This window comes from Trifolium pratense, linkage group LG1, assembly GCF_020283565.1.
Source record: "Trifolium pratense cultivar HEN17-A07 linkage group LG1, ARS_RC_1.1, whole genome shotgun sequence".
NCBI lineage: Eukaryota > Viridiplantae > Streptophyta > Magnoliopsida > Fabales > Fabaceae > Trifolium > Trifolium pratense.
The window spans coordinates 26,822,200-26,836,076 of NC_060059.1; the positions used below are offsets into that span (position 1 = coordinate 26,822,200).

The 13,877-nt window shown below is 35.0% G+C and overlaps 3 protein-coding genes across 6 annotated transcripts; all 3 read right to left on the reverse strand.

The window, feature by feature from the left end:
- Window positions 1-656: 656 nt before the first annotated feature.
- LOC123891359 lies at window positions 657-13,677 on the reverse strand. Its single transcript, XM_045941219.1, has 5 exons — window positions 13,292-13,677; window positions 11,498-11,628; window positions 11,172-11,224; window positions 10,953-11,069; window positions 657-949 (listed from the first exon to the last, which is right to left on the reverse strand). Exons 1-4 carry the CDS (start codon window positions 13,675-13,677, stop codon window positions 11,061-11,063), a joined length of 579 nt encoding a protein of 192 aa, XP_045797175.1. The 3' UTR covers window positions 657-949; window positions 10,953-11,060.
- LOC123902260 lies at window positions 2,109-10,646 on the reverse strand. Of its 4 annotated transcripts, none has more exons than XM_045951945.1 (12): window positions 10,264-10,646; window positions 9,689-9,763; window positions 5,580-5,862; window positions 5,263-5,490; window positions 4,377-4,631; window positions 3,625-4,295; window positions 3,348-3,542; window positions 3,143-3,247; window positions 2,975-3,041; window positions 2,787-2,882; window positions 2,601-2,703; window positions 2,109-2,476 (listed from the first exon to the last, which is right to left on the reverse strand). In XM_045951945.1, the coding sequence occupies exons 3-11, from the start codon at window positions 5,853-5,855 to the stop codon at window positions 2,611-2,613; spliced, it is 1,986 nt and encodes a 661-aa protein (XP_045807901.1). In that variant the 5' UTR covers window positions 5,856-5,862; window positions 9,689-9,763; window positions 10,264-10,646; the 3' UTR covers window positions 2,109-2,476; window positions 2,601-2,610. The 4 variants fall into 4 exon arrangements, with proteins under 4 accessions (XP_045807901.1, XP_045807900.1, XP_045807897.1 ...); XM_045951944.1 differs by having other exon boundaries at window positions 2,109-2,502; XM_045951941.1 differs by having other exon boundaries at window positions 2,109-2,703.
- LOC123891352 lies at window positions 6,238-9,492 on the reverse strand. Its single transcript, XM_045941207.1, has one exon. The coding sequence runs from the start codon at window positions 9,490-9,492 to the stop codon at window positions 6,238-6,240; it is 3,255 nt and encodes a 1,084-aa protein (XP_045797163.1).
- Window positions 13,678-13,877: the final 200 nt, after the last annotated feature.

A 13,877-nucleotide genomic window follows, 5' to 3' on the forward strand; every position in this document is an offset into this window, starting at 1 on the left:
ACAATGCATTGATTCTTCCGGAGCCTTCAATAATTTTCGTACTACCAAATATAAAATTTAATTTTTCATGAATAGTAGAATCAATGAATATTTTCAAGCTAAACAAATATGTTTCTACAAAAAAAAATCTTTTCGGTGGAACACAATAAAAAAAAATAGTAATAATTTATTTGTATGAGAATTAAAAGAGTAAAAATAACGTATAACAAAATAATGCTTATGTGGATTTCAGTAGAATTAGAAATTAAAATATAGTAACAATTAAAAGATTTTAAAATTCAAATCAATCAATCACTAGTAGAAAAAAGCTTTTTTACATCTGGCGAAAAACACTTTTTACATCTGAGAAATGTCAGATGTAGGCGCACGAGACTTAGTAAGTATACACGTTTTACATCTGGCATAGTCAGATGTAAAAAAACACTTTTTACCTCTGACCAAGGCGAAAATCAAATATTATTTTTTAAAAATTAAATTGGACCTTTTACATCTGACCAAGTTCACCAGATGTGAAATCTTAACTTTTTTTTTTTCAAAAACCTGCATTTTTTTTAATATTTTAAATCTTTTTTTTTTATTAAAAAAAATCTAACCCACAATGCCAACAATATAACATAACTTGCATCAAGAACATAATACTAAAATTCAACATCCGTAGCCAAATTCAACATTCAACATATATATAGTAATAATGTCATTAAAGTATAACCATTGAAATCCAAAATACAAAACATCATAATAATTAATACTAATCCATCCAAAATACAAATTAAAACATCATCATAACTAATCAATTGTAACTTCACACAAACCTAGCTAGCTCCTAATCTTTCTCGTCGGCATCATCATAATCTACATCAGGATTATATAGGTCAAGAAAACAAGTTGCCCAACGGTCTCGCAAATCATACAGCTCCTCCTCTGTTAATGTCGTGGGATCATTGAACACCTACAATATGTAAATAACTTAATTCATATGTAAATAACTACAATATGTTAATTAATGTATGGTAAATGAATCATTTATCCAAACAACAGCTAAATGCAAAAGCAAATGTGAATAACACACTGTTTGACCCCTTTCTAGCTAGTGAATCACGCAAGCAACAACCAGCATAGCCATTTAGTGAAGTTTATAGTAGATGCTCAAGAACAACAAATTACTAAGTCATACACTCGTATGCAGGTAAGAAAATCAAGATAACACTAGTGCAGAAAGGGGATTCCACTACCGGCCAAATAGGGATTCCACTACTGGCCGCGGCCGGTAGTAAACACACTCGTCGTTGTAAGTCAATACTTTCCACGACGGGTCTTTTTATACCCGTCGTGGTATGTCAGGTTTCTACTGTATTATTAATTAAATTTATGAGGATTCCACGACGGTTTTTACAAATACCGGTAGTGGTATGTATGAGATTCCACTACGGGTATTTTCAATATCCGTAGTGGTATGTATGGTTTTCATTTTTTTTTTTTTAGAGTCTGGGATTCCACTACCGGTATTTGTAAATACCGGTAGTGGTATGTATAGTTTTCATTTTTTTTTTTTTTAGAGTCTGGGATTCCACTACCGGTATTTGTAAATACCGGTAGTGGTATGTATAGTTTTCATTTTTTTTTTTTTAGAATCTGGGATTCCACTACCGGTATTTACAAATACCGGTAGTGGTATGTATGAGATTCCACTACGGGTATTTTCAATATCCGTAGTGGTATGTATGGTTTTCATTTTTTTTTTTTTAGAGTCTGGGATTCCACTACCGGTATTTGTAAATACCGGTAGTGGTATGTATAGTTTTCATTTTTTTTTTTTTTAGAGTCTGGGATTCCACTACCGGTATTTACAAATACCGGTAGTGGTATGTATGGTTTTCATTTTTTTTTTTTTAGAATCTGGGATTCCACTACCGGTATTTACAAATACCGGTAGTGGTATGTATGGTTTTCATTTTTTTTTTTTTTAGAATCTGGGATTCCACTACCGGTATTTGTAAATATCAGTAGTGGTATGTTAGTTTTGTAACATGACCAAATTACAAATATCCTGTGCCTGCATATTAGTAGTGGTGTGTAGTTTTGTAACATGACCAAATTTCATCACAGCATCATAAAATTCATGTGCAGTTAAACTATGATTCTCAGCAACAGCATCATAAAATTCCATATACAAGATGTTAAGGCAAAAGCAATCTCTAGTGTTTATTCACATATACAAGGCCTTATATAGCACTTGCAAGGAGGTTACAACAAACTCATAACAAACTAACTGACTTAACTTGGCCTCTAAGTAACCCACGCGCGCGCAGGCCTAGCAGCTGCAGTTGGCTTACACGCGGGCTTGGCTTGCCAATGAGCATGCCTGCAGCTTCTGCAGCTCACATTCTAACAATGCCTCTCCTAAACTGTATACTATACAAGGATTCAGTTTACAATTACATCTTCAATCTTATACAAACCTAACATATCTCTGATCCTGCAAAAGTTGTCAAGGCTCAAAGCCTTAGTCATGATATCAGCAACTTGTTCAAAGGATGAACAATGCAGCATTTGAATCTTTCTGATAAACAGTCCTAAACTAAAACAGTCCTATAACTCACCAGATAAATCTTAACCCTCCAATAACTCCAAAAAATATGTTGACCAACGTAATCGCAATTCATACATCTCCTCAGCTGTTAACTCTTTTGGGTCATTAAATACCTACAATAAGTAAATAATAATATAAAACTATTCTTGACTCGGTTATAAAAAATTATTGATGTATAAAAAATAAAAATTATTACCTCCATCCAAGAATCAGTTATCTTAGCAGTGACAATGTCCAACATATTTTTCATTACATAGTATCCACAGTCATTTGAATTATATTGTTTCCTCGCCTACAAATTATATATAGTAACATTTGATCAAAAAATACCACACTTACTTATCAAAAAAGTAAATATATATAAAGTTAGAATACCACACTTACTTGTGGATAAAGCCATACGGTATTGTTCTTTCTATTGCCATTCGCCATTTGATCAACCGTAAAAACACTAATTCATAAGAAAAAAAAGCCGCATAAAATCATATAAAATTTGTAATAATTTATGTTTATAGTATATAACCAAAACCCCTAAAGTATAAACTTAATTACCTTGAAACAATTTTCTCCATTATTGGATTAAGTTTCCAATGTAGTGAACAAATAACAACCACGGTATTTATCTTTGGACAAAGTATTATCAACTGCCAATGTCCTCTGTACGCGTGCGTGGAAGAACAGTATTATATTGTTAATAACTATGAGTTATAAAAAATAAATAAGTATTAAAAAAATACACAAATTCATACAAACTTACCCATGGTTAAATGGTAATAATTGACACTCTTTCTTTTCATTTTCTAACTTATGCTGGATGTATTTCTTGCATTTACTTTGAGATATTCTCTGATCACTTTTTTTCCCAGCATCACCAACAATGTTCAGAAAACTTGGTTCCAAAATTCCATATACATTTGTGGTGTTGTTTTCAATGCATAAACGATGAATGTACCTGAATATAATTTTAAAGTTAGGAGAGATATATAACATATTAACAGATATTGAGATAGTAGTAAATAAGAAAGTACACTTACGAGCACCAGACACTTAGAGTACTCATGTCGAGCCAAATAAAACCCACCAACAACTCTCTTATACACTTGCAAGACATGAGAAAATTAGTACACATTGAACAATGAGTTAATTGTACATCCAAATGATCATCACCCTTTTTCAGAACCATGATTAACAATTTCTGAACATCGTCCATGTTATCTTCAGCCTCTGCTACCGGTGCAGGAGAACGACTTCCTTTTGCGCTTTCAGTGACAACAACCTCCTTGAGTTCATTTTGCATCTTGACCGGTGCAGGAGAACAACTCCCTTTTGCGCTTCCGGTGACAACAAGTTGTTCAGTTTGCGCTTCAGGTACCATGACTCTATTATTTGTATCAGAGGTTTGGGATAAACCCATGGACTTTAGTGTCTCCATAAGAGAATCTTGCATCATCTTACGCTCTTGCGCCAACTTTTCCTCAAACTTAGCTTCCAAATCTGCTTTAAATGCTGCTAGTTGCTCTTTGACATCTATACCTTGACTTTGACGTGAAACCTTTGATCTTCCCCAGTAAGTGGTAATGTTATGTTTTTTTCCAACACCACGAACACTACCACCATGCTCAGGTGTTCCAATGGCTTCTGTTAGGACATCGTGACGTCTCGTTGGAACAAAGTCACCCTTTTTTGAGTCTTCAACAATTTTCTCCTACAACATGCACAAACAAAGTCACAATATAGTAAATAATTGTGTTACTTAAAGCAAAAGCATGATTATAATGTTACTTACAATTTTCTCAGCAACTTTTTTTACAGGCTCGGATGTGAATTCTCCCCCTTTCTTTTGTCGTGCTCTCGTCCATGTCTCATAGCGTTCCGGTGGAGATGGATGACGATCATCATCAGTTAAGCCAGAACTATCTTTCGATAAGGACAATCTCTTTTCATTGATCATCTGCTCCTCGAGCCTCTTATACCCTCCACGGGATAATACATGTGGGTAAACATTCTTTGCATGATTCTCCCTACCCTTTTGACTTTTTTCCTATTATAAACTCAAATAATTAGTAATTACAGAACAATTTACAGCAGCAGTGGCCTCATAAGCATACACAGCAGTATCACAGCAGTAGCACAGTTTAAGCACAATTTTAGCACAGTTTTAGCAGCAGTAGCACAGTTTTAGCAGTAGCACAGCAATGTAAGCTACTTGTCAAGACAATTTAAGCACAATTTAAAATATTTTAGCACAGTTTTAGCAGTAGCACAACAATGTAAGCATGAACTAAGGCCTGGAGTTAATATTCAAACATAGTGAAAGACTAGCAATAAAATTGAAATGTCAGAGTAAAAATTAATTGATGCCAAAACTAGCATCAAAACAAATCAGGTTCTACTTTACTATAAAATTGATGCCAAAGTAAAGAAAAATCAGAAAATAATAGAACAAACCAATGTTTTAACGCAGTTTCAGCAAAATCACAGTTTTAGGCAATGTTAAAGACAGAAACAGCAGTTTTCGCGCGGTTTTAGCGCAGTTTTAGCGCGGTTTTAGCGCAGTAGCAGCAGTCAAGACATAAAAATCACAAAATCACAAATCACAAAACACAATATTTAACACAGTAGCAGCAGTAGCAGCAGTCAACACAGTTTAATGATTTTGAAATTACACTAACCTTAAAATCAGAGGTCTGTCGATACTTCACAAACTCTTCCCATATATCTTTTTTGATGTAAGGATACTTGACGTATGGAGGAACGTCATCTGGTTTGGGGTCTGTGATATAAGTTCTAGTCAACCGTGATTTAAAATCTTTCCACCGCTCCGCCGCATAGTGAAACCATATTTTCTTAAAATGATCATTCCTTTTTGCATCATCAAACTCGGGTATAACAAAAATAGCCTAAAATATTTACATTAAAAAATTTGGTGTTAGCATAAGATGTATTTGATATGATAATAAAATATAACAAAATGTTGAATTTCAAATACCTTAATATCTGTCCACATAGCATTTTTTACTCCTTCAGGTATATGTTTCCACAACTCTTTCGCAATACTGCATCTTTCTCGAGTAAGAAGTGCTACGTAACTCTTAAAATGGGAGGCATTGTTACCATAACACTCTCCAGTTTCTAGATCAAACTGGAGAGGGATCTTTATACCCGTTTTACGAACGTTTTCAATTGCTTTCAACATAGTGGGACCTCTAACACTTTTTTTATTACGTTGACTAGTTTCAGCAGAGTTGTCGGTTGAATCAGCCATATCGTATCTGTTTACACAAAACACAAAAAAGTTATATTGTCGGTTGAATCAGATTATGCAGAAAAAATTATGCAGAAAAAAAAATTATGCAGAAAATGGTTCTAACCGTTTTAAATATCAAATTATGCAGAAAAAAAAATAAGCACAAGCTCATAATTAAACATAAGTTATATTGCCCAGAATCTCAAAACAGATTTCTTAAGGTTCAAGTATTTAAACAATACAGCAGTAGCAGAAGTTTTTTTTTTCAAAACATAAAAGCTAAAAACTAACAGTACATATTCAAAACATTACAGATGCATTACATAAACAGCACATCAAAACATAATCAAAATAAAAGGAGAAAAGCAATGATATGCTAGCATCTGCAGCTTTTTCTTCTCTAATCCCATATTCCTTCGTCATGATCTAAACGAATAGCTGCATGCACATCATCCTCTTCGTTTTCTTCAATGAAGGTAGGCACATCTGTTGAGAAAGGAGGAATTTCGGAAATATCAAGCTCTTGATTTTCATAACTACCATGCACATTTTTTCCTTGTAGAACCACCGACCACCGTTCATTAGAAGGATCTTTGACATAAAACACCTGTTTTGCTTGGGATGCCATGATGAAAGGTTCGTCTTTATAAGCTAACTTGCAAAGATCAACTAGTGTAAATCCTAATTCATCAATTCTCACACCATTGTTGATATCAATCCATTTGCATTTAAATAAAGGCACTTTAAACACAACGTAATCAACCTCCCAGATCTCTTCAATCACCCCAAAGTAGGGTGTAGATGCCATAACCGGATTTTTATCTTTGGAACTAGAGAAGTGCATGGACTCTGCCACAATCATAACCCCACTATTTTGCATGGTACTGCGGTCATCCTTTGATTTTGTATAAAAGGAAGTTTTGTTAATATCATATGCACTCCAAGTCAATATGTTACATTTAGGCTCATAGGACAACCACTTTATTGTATCGGAAACACTATCATCTTGGCAGACCTTTTCTTTAAACCACTCTGAGAATTTCTTATTATGCTCTCTTAACACCCATTTTTCATTCATCTTATCGTGCATTTTCTTTATGATGCTTTTGTGAGCAGACAAGTAAGGTTGAACTTCATCAGTGTTATTCAATATATACAAATGCGCTTGAAGAATTATATCAATATGCATGCTCTTGACATTTAAACCTTGCGTGCCCACACCGTCACATCTTCCATCATGACGAGACTTGGGAACCCCTATAGCATCCACTTCTGACAAATAGTTTGAACAAAACTCAATAGCTTCTTCTGCAATGTACCTCTCAACAATCGAAGCTTCCGGACGGTGTGGGTTTTTTGTATACCCTTTTAGGATCTTCATGTATCGCTCTATTGGATACATCCACCGTAAATAAATTGGGCCACACAATCTAATCTCCCTTACTAGATGAACAATCAAATGAACCATAATGTCAAAAAATGAAGGAGGAAAATACATCTCCAATTGACACAAGATAACTGCAGCTTCGTTTTCCAACTCGTCTAACTTCAATGGATCAATTGCTTTACAACATATTGCATTGAAGAATAAGCACAACCTGCATATAGCTTTCCTAACATTATCGGGCAATATCCCACGAATAGCCACAGGTAGTAGTTGTTGCATCAAGACATGACAATCATGAGATTTTAAGCCGATTAATTTGAGATCTTTCATTGATACAAGGCTCTTGACATTTGACGAGTAACCATGTGGCACTTTGATACTTTGTAAACACTTGCAAAAACTTGTTTTCTCGTCTTTAGACAAAGTGTGACACGCGGGAGGCAAATATGTCTTGTCATTGATTTTTTGTGGTATTAACTCTTGTCGTATACCCATCAAATCCATATCAAGACGAGCATGTGCACCATCTTTTGTCTTGCCTTTAATGTCGAGAAGTGTTCCAATTACACTATCACATACATTTTTCTCCACGTGCATCACATCAATACAATGTCTTACATCAAGACTAGACCAATATGGAAGATCAAAGAACACTGACCTCTTTTTCCATATACTTTTCACAACAGGCTGCTTTTTCCTTTTGACACTTTCACTTTCGGCTTTTGGCACTTTCGCTTTTGGCACTCTCCCTTTTGGCTTTTGGCACTTTCCGAAGACAACATTAATGTCTCGTTGTCGTTCATAAACTTCCTCTCCAGTTAAGGGCGTTGGAGCAACACCATTCTCTTGGTCTCCGTCAAAAGCTTTTCGCAATCTACGATATGGATGATAACGATTTAGAAATTTTCGGTGGCCAAGATAAACAGTCTTCTTTCCATTTTTCAGTTGCTTATAACATGTTTTTTTTTCACATATGGGACACGCATTATGCCCTTTAACGGAATACCCAGACAAATTGCCGTATGCCGGAAAGTCGTTGATGGTGCAAAACAACATGGCACGCATGTTGAACTGTTCACCAGAATACGAATCAAAAACATCCACTCCTTCCTCCCACAACACTTTCAAATCATCAATTAGTGGACTTAGATAAACATCTATGTCATTTCCTGGTTGTCTTGGGCCTGAAATCATCATCGATAACATAATATATTTACGCTTCATGCACAACCAAGGAGATAGGTTGTAAATCATCAGGAGAACAGGCCATGAACTATGGTTAGTACTTTGATTACCAAACGGATTCATTCCATCAGTAGCAAGTCCAAGTCTAAGGTTTCTCGACTCTTTGCCAAAATTTGGAAACAAAGAGTCAATTTTCTTCCATTGCAAAGAATCAGCTACATGGCGAATTTGGCCATCACATTTTCTCTCTTCTGCATGCCATCTAAGATTCTTTGCGTCATTTGCATTAGCAAACAATCTCTTGAACCTTGAAATTATTGGTAGGTACCATACGACTTTCGCGGGAGGACCCGTTTTGGTCACCTCATCATCACTAGAATCACCATCTTTCTTTTTGTAGCGAGACGCCTTACATGTCGGACAATGATTATAGTTTACAAACTCTTTTCGGTATAATATACAATCATTAGGGCATGCATGTATCTTTTCATACTCCAAACCCATTGGACACAATACTTTTTTCGCCTCGTAATAACGATTTGGCATTACATTACCTTCTGGAAGCATTTGTATCAACAATTCAAGCAATTCAGTGAAACTTTTGTCGGTCCACCCATTTTTTGCTTTCAAATTAAACAATTTTAACACCGCAGACAAACGGGTAAAATTTGTGCATCCCGGATACAATGGTTCATCCTTGTCACTGCATAAAGTTTCATACACATGCGCCCTCTTAAACGAATCTTCTCCAATATCACGCATCATGTCTTCTAGTCGATCATCGATATCCACACTACCACTTTCTCTATGGGACACACTTGGCGTTGCTACTACTTCACCGTGCCATATCCATTGTGTATAATTTTGACAAATCCCGTCACAAATTAGATGATTCATGATTTCTTTCTTAGTACGTTTTGGTTCTTTATTTGCACAATTTATACACGGACATAGAAAAAGTGGAGGAAATTCAGGAGGAGGACGTTCTAGTTCAGCATTACTTTCCGCAAACTGTAGAAATTCCATCACTCCATGTCTGTACTCAGTACTTAATCGATTAGCTCTCATCCAACTACGGTCCATACCTACGTTTCGAAATTTATGCATTCTAAGTTAAAGGAATGACTAGGTTGTTACTATTGCGAAACATTCTCTCGCCCTATTTTAATAAAAATTCATAGCCTATAACAGAATTTGCATATAGCAGAATTTTTACATAGTAATTTGAATTGCATCTAAGTTTATAGCTTCTATATATGTTTTGAAATAGAATCGGTACCTGTAGATGAGACCGTGATTGAACCTTCTAACCTCAAACAAAGAGGACAACACCAAAAAACAGCAACACCAGCCCCTAAACAGCAGCAGTCAACACGTAGGATCAGGAAAAAAAAACACTAACCATTTTCTTTGTCACATAACAAACATTAACATAGAAAGACCAGAAGGAAAATTATCCTTAACTTTCTTCTAATCACATGTTGTCTATTTTCTGTTTCTGCTTAATACTTTTCACTTCTTTTAACCATTGTTTAGCTAGAGATACCATAACCATAAACAACTTACTAAGAGATGAAGAACAGGAACCCAAAACACATGAAAACGAATATCCAATTTAAAACCTTCACAATTTAAAACGTGAACTTAGAATATCCAATCTTCATTCAATGCTACCAAAATGTACTGAATGAGAAAAATGCGTGTTTTTCTTACCAGCAATTAACCATAAACAGAAAAAGAATGAAAACGAATACGAATGAAAACGAATACGAATGAAAACAAGATCAACCATAAACAGAAAACGAATGAAAACGAAAACGAATGAAATTTGGGGGAAGTTTGATTTATTCATACCTTTACCGAATGAAAACGAAGAGATTTGGAGGCGATTAAGCGTTTGCAGGTTCGTCGTTCCGTCTAGGGTTTGGAGAATGAAACCGCGAATGAAATTGGGACGATTGGAGATTGGAGAGATTGGAGAATGATTGGAGAACGATTGGAGAGTGTTTGATTTGAAGAAATTGGGACGATTTGAGGAACAAATTAGGGAGAACTAGAATTGGGACGATTGGATTGGAGAGTGTGTTCTTCTTCGCGTTTGCAGAATGAGGGAAATTGGGAAGAATGAAAAATATAATTAACACTATTAGGATTCCACTACCGGTGATAAGCTAGATCGGTAGTGGAAAGTGGGAATATGAAAAAACTAATAACACTATTAGGATTCCACTACCGGTGAATCCTAGATCGGTAGTGGAAGATAATTAAAACAATTTTGCACGTAATTACGACATTGCCACCGTGTCTACTTTCCACTACGGATTTAGCAAAGCCGGTAGTGAAATCCCTTGTCTCTGAACTTTCCACTACCGTTTTCAAAATATCAGTAGTGGAATCCTTTGGTCAAATGTATTTCACTACTGGTATTCACATACCGGTAGTGGTATCTCCAAACCAAAAGTCATTTTTCTACTAGTGTAAGGCATGACAAGTGACAAGCAACGATTAGTAAGTACAATTGTGTGCTCTAAAACAAATGTTACCTATGCGCTTTCTTGGTCCTAGCTCTAACTGTAATTCTATGATGTATCTCTGTCGAATTTGGATCAAGAGCTGGTTGAGATATCTCCAATCCTTCTTCCCTTACAATCTCAACCTATCTGCAAAACAGATGCCTAATTAATTAATTAATTTGTTCTTTGGGGGGAATATAAAAACAAGATAAAGAATATAAATATAAATATAACATGTACAATACTTACTTTTCTACCATTTCTGAAGGGTAAACAAAGACTACTTAGCAACTTAATGTGACCTAAATTAATATAAGGATAATATCAGTTGCAAAGAAATCATGGTAGTGATTGAAAACTGAAAAGGTTATAATTTAGTCTTTTACATGAAACATAAATATCATATAGCAAAAATGTACAGAACTTCAACTTGAATCAAGACAAGGCAGTCATATCATATGCTATCATATAAACAAATGCATTCAAAAGTCTACTAACAGAGCCAGGGTCAGGTAGTGTAATATTACTCAAACCATTTGTGACTAGAAGATTAATTTGATAAGTCATATACTTACCACTTTGTTTGGTTTCTAGCAGCAATATGTATGGCCTTGCTACTCCAATCAAGATCCCGCCATCCATCCACATTGGCATCGTAATGGATATTACTAACTCTGAGAAATAAAATGTAACCACTCTCTCAAACCTGAATCATATGGTCATCACAATAAATTAGAAGACAACATTTCAATAGCCACACATTGAAGGAACATTGGCTCAACATATGAACAAAAACATAAGCATAAACACAAACAAGTCACAATAGTAATTTCTACAATACTTTTTTGAATGGCCAAATGAAGCACAAATCACATGTTATGTTAGGTATTGAAATTGAAACAATATAACCAGCCACATAACCGTAAAAGGCTATTTATCATATGCCTCCATTGGTACTCAAGAAAACATGGTCATTTGTGCATACACTTACTCTGTCTCTGTATATGCCTGAATCCAACAGAATCAAAGAAATAGTTAATGAAAAAGAGTGGTAACAGGATCACCAAAGCCATTCATTAGCTTCCGCATGAATAAGATCACCAACCTTGAAACATGAAGTCCATGTTCTGTTAGCTAATAGCAACCAATGCTTAAACTAGAAAATCAATCCAAATTATCCAATCAACAACACTCACATAGAAAGAGACAAAAGAAGTTAACCTGTGAAACATATATGCAATAACTGAGAAAAAAAGCAATACATGTGCTTGTTGTCACCTAATTTAACATAACTGCTAAAGTCATGAATCAACACCAAAAGCAATCAAAAGCAATAACTTACAAAAGAAATCATAGAAACAAATGCAAATAAAAATAAAAATCAAGAAGAAACCATGAAACAACAGCTGGAACTAAAAACTAAAAAGCTACAAGTCCCAAAAACCATCACCTTACCCAAACTACCAGCAGCAAAAACAGATATAGAACCACAAACAAGAGAACCCAAAACCATACTTAAGGGCCAAACCCCAAAAGACAGACGCCAGGAAACCCAAACCAAAGCAGGCCTTCAAGAATAACATAAACTAAGAATCCAATCACTCAAGAACTGAGCAAGAAAGCACATAAAAACCAGTACCATATGCCAAACAACTTTCACGTTATAGTTAAAGCACATATAGTTAAAGCAAGTGGAACTTTCACGTTATTGATACAAAGAGAGTAAAATCGTTAGTTCACTAATATAATTGAAGAATTGTTTTATCAATAAGCCAACAACTACAAACAAGTTTAACACCTTAAAAAAAATATAAATATGAAGAATCCATACCATAATTGTGTTGAAATGTTTTCCAATTAACCAATGTGAAATAGCACAGAAATTTTTCACAGATTAACTTAAACTTAAACTAAACAAAAGTTTTAAAACCAAAACCATACCGTAACAAATATAAACAGAAATTCTTAAACTAAACAGAAATTCTTCATAGTTATATCTGTTAATTGATATGTGAAAATTCTTCCAATTAACCTAAACTTCAATTCAACTAAACAGAAATTTTAGTTTAATCAAAATAGAACAGAAACAGATCTGCAGAGTTCTAAACTAAGAACACAAACATAACATAATTTTAAGAATAGAAATTGAGAAACTAAGAACTAAAATCAAAGAATAAGAGCTAAACTTTACCACTAAACTTTAACACAAACACAAAGAATAAGAGCTAAAACCAAATCAGGTAACAGTTCAGTAGAAACAAAATAAACCACAAACACAAAGAAACAGTTCAGTAGAAACAAAATCAAGTAACAAACCACAAAGAGCTAAGAGCTAAAACCTTCGATTCGTGAGAAACAAGAGTACGTACCTGAATCGATGTGAAAGAGAAAGACAAGCTTCAATTCGTGAGAGTAGAGGCCGGAGAAAGGAGGACAACCTTCGATTCGTGAGAGTAGAGGCTGGAGAATGAAAGACAACCTTCGATTTGGAGTTAGGGTTCGTGAGGGTAGAGGACGACTGCGCGAGTGAGAGAGAGAGGACGACTGCGCGAGTGAGAGAGAGAGAACGACTGCTGAGATAAGGCGGTGGTGGTGAGTTGATTAAAGGATGGCGCTGAGGTTCAATCTCGTCGCCGGTGGAGGACGGCGCTGGGTTTGCATCGCGAGAGAGAGCTAGGGTTGTATTGTATCGATTTCTTTTTTCTTGTGCGAGTGTTTTTTTGTCTTGCGAGCTGAGAGAGAGATATACGTACATTACCTCTATTCCAAAAATATTATTTTATTTTTTTTATTCAACCTGACTTTTTATATCTGAGGCTAAATATGGCCAGATATATATGTATTTTAGATAATTTTCACCATAATTACAAGATTGCCACCGCGTTTAGTTATTCATCTGGTATATTGAAGTCAGATGTAAAAAGTCTTGTCTATATATTTTTTACATCTGTGGAT

Coding starts and splice junctions, on each gene's coding strand:
- LOC123902260 (XM_045951942.1), bottom strand. CDS start 5,855: ATGGCTGATTCAACCGACAACTCTGCTGAAACTAGTCAACGTAATAAA. Junction 4,632..5,262: donor GACAGACCTCTGATTTTAAG/GTTAGTGTAATT, acceptor AGTTTATAATAG/GAAAAAAGTCAAAAGGGTAG. Junction 2,704..2,786: donor TAACTGATTCTTGGATGGAG/GTAATAATTTTT, acceptor TACTTATTGTAG/GTATTTAATGACCCAAAAGA.
- LOC123891352 (XM_045941207.1), bottom strand. CDS start 9,492: ATGGACCGTAGTTGGATGAGAGCTAATCGATTAAGTACTGAGTACAGA.
- LOC123891359 (XM_045941219.1), bottom strand. CDS start 13,677: ATGTACGTATATCTCTCTCTCAGCTCGCAAGACAAAAAAACACTCGCA. Junction 11,629..13,291: donor TCTCTTTCACATCGATTCAG/GTACGTACTCTT, acceptor CATATGATTCAG/GTTTGAGAGAGTGGTTACAT. Junction 11,225..11,497: donor GCTAGAAACCAAACAAAGTG/GTAAGTATATGA, acceptor ATATTAATTTAG/GTCACATTAAGTTGCTAAGT.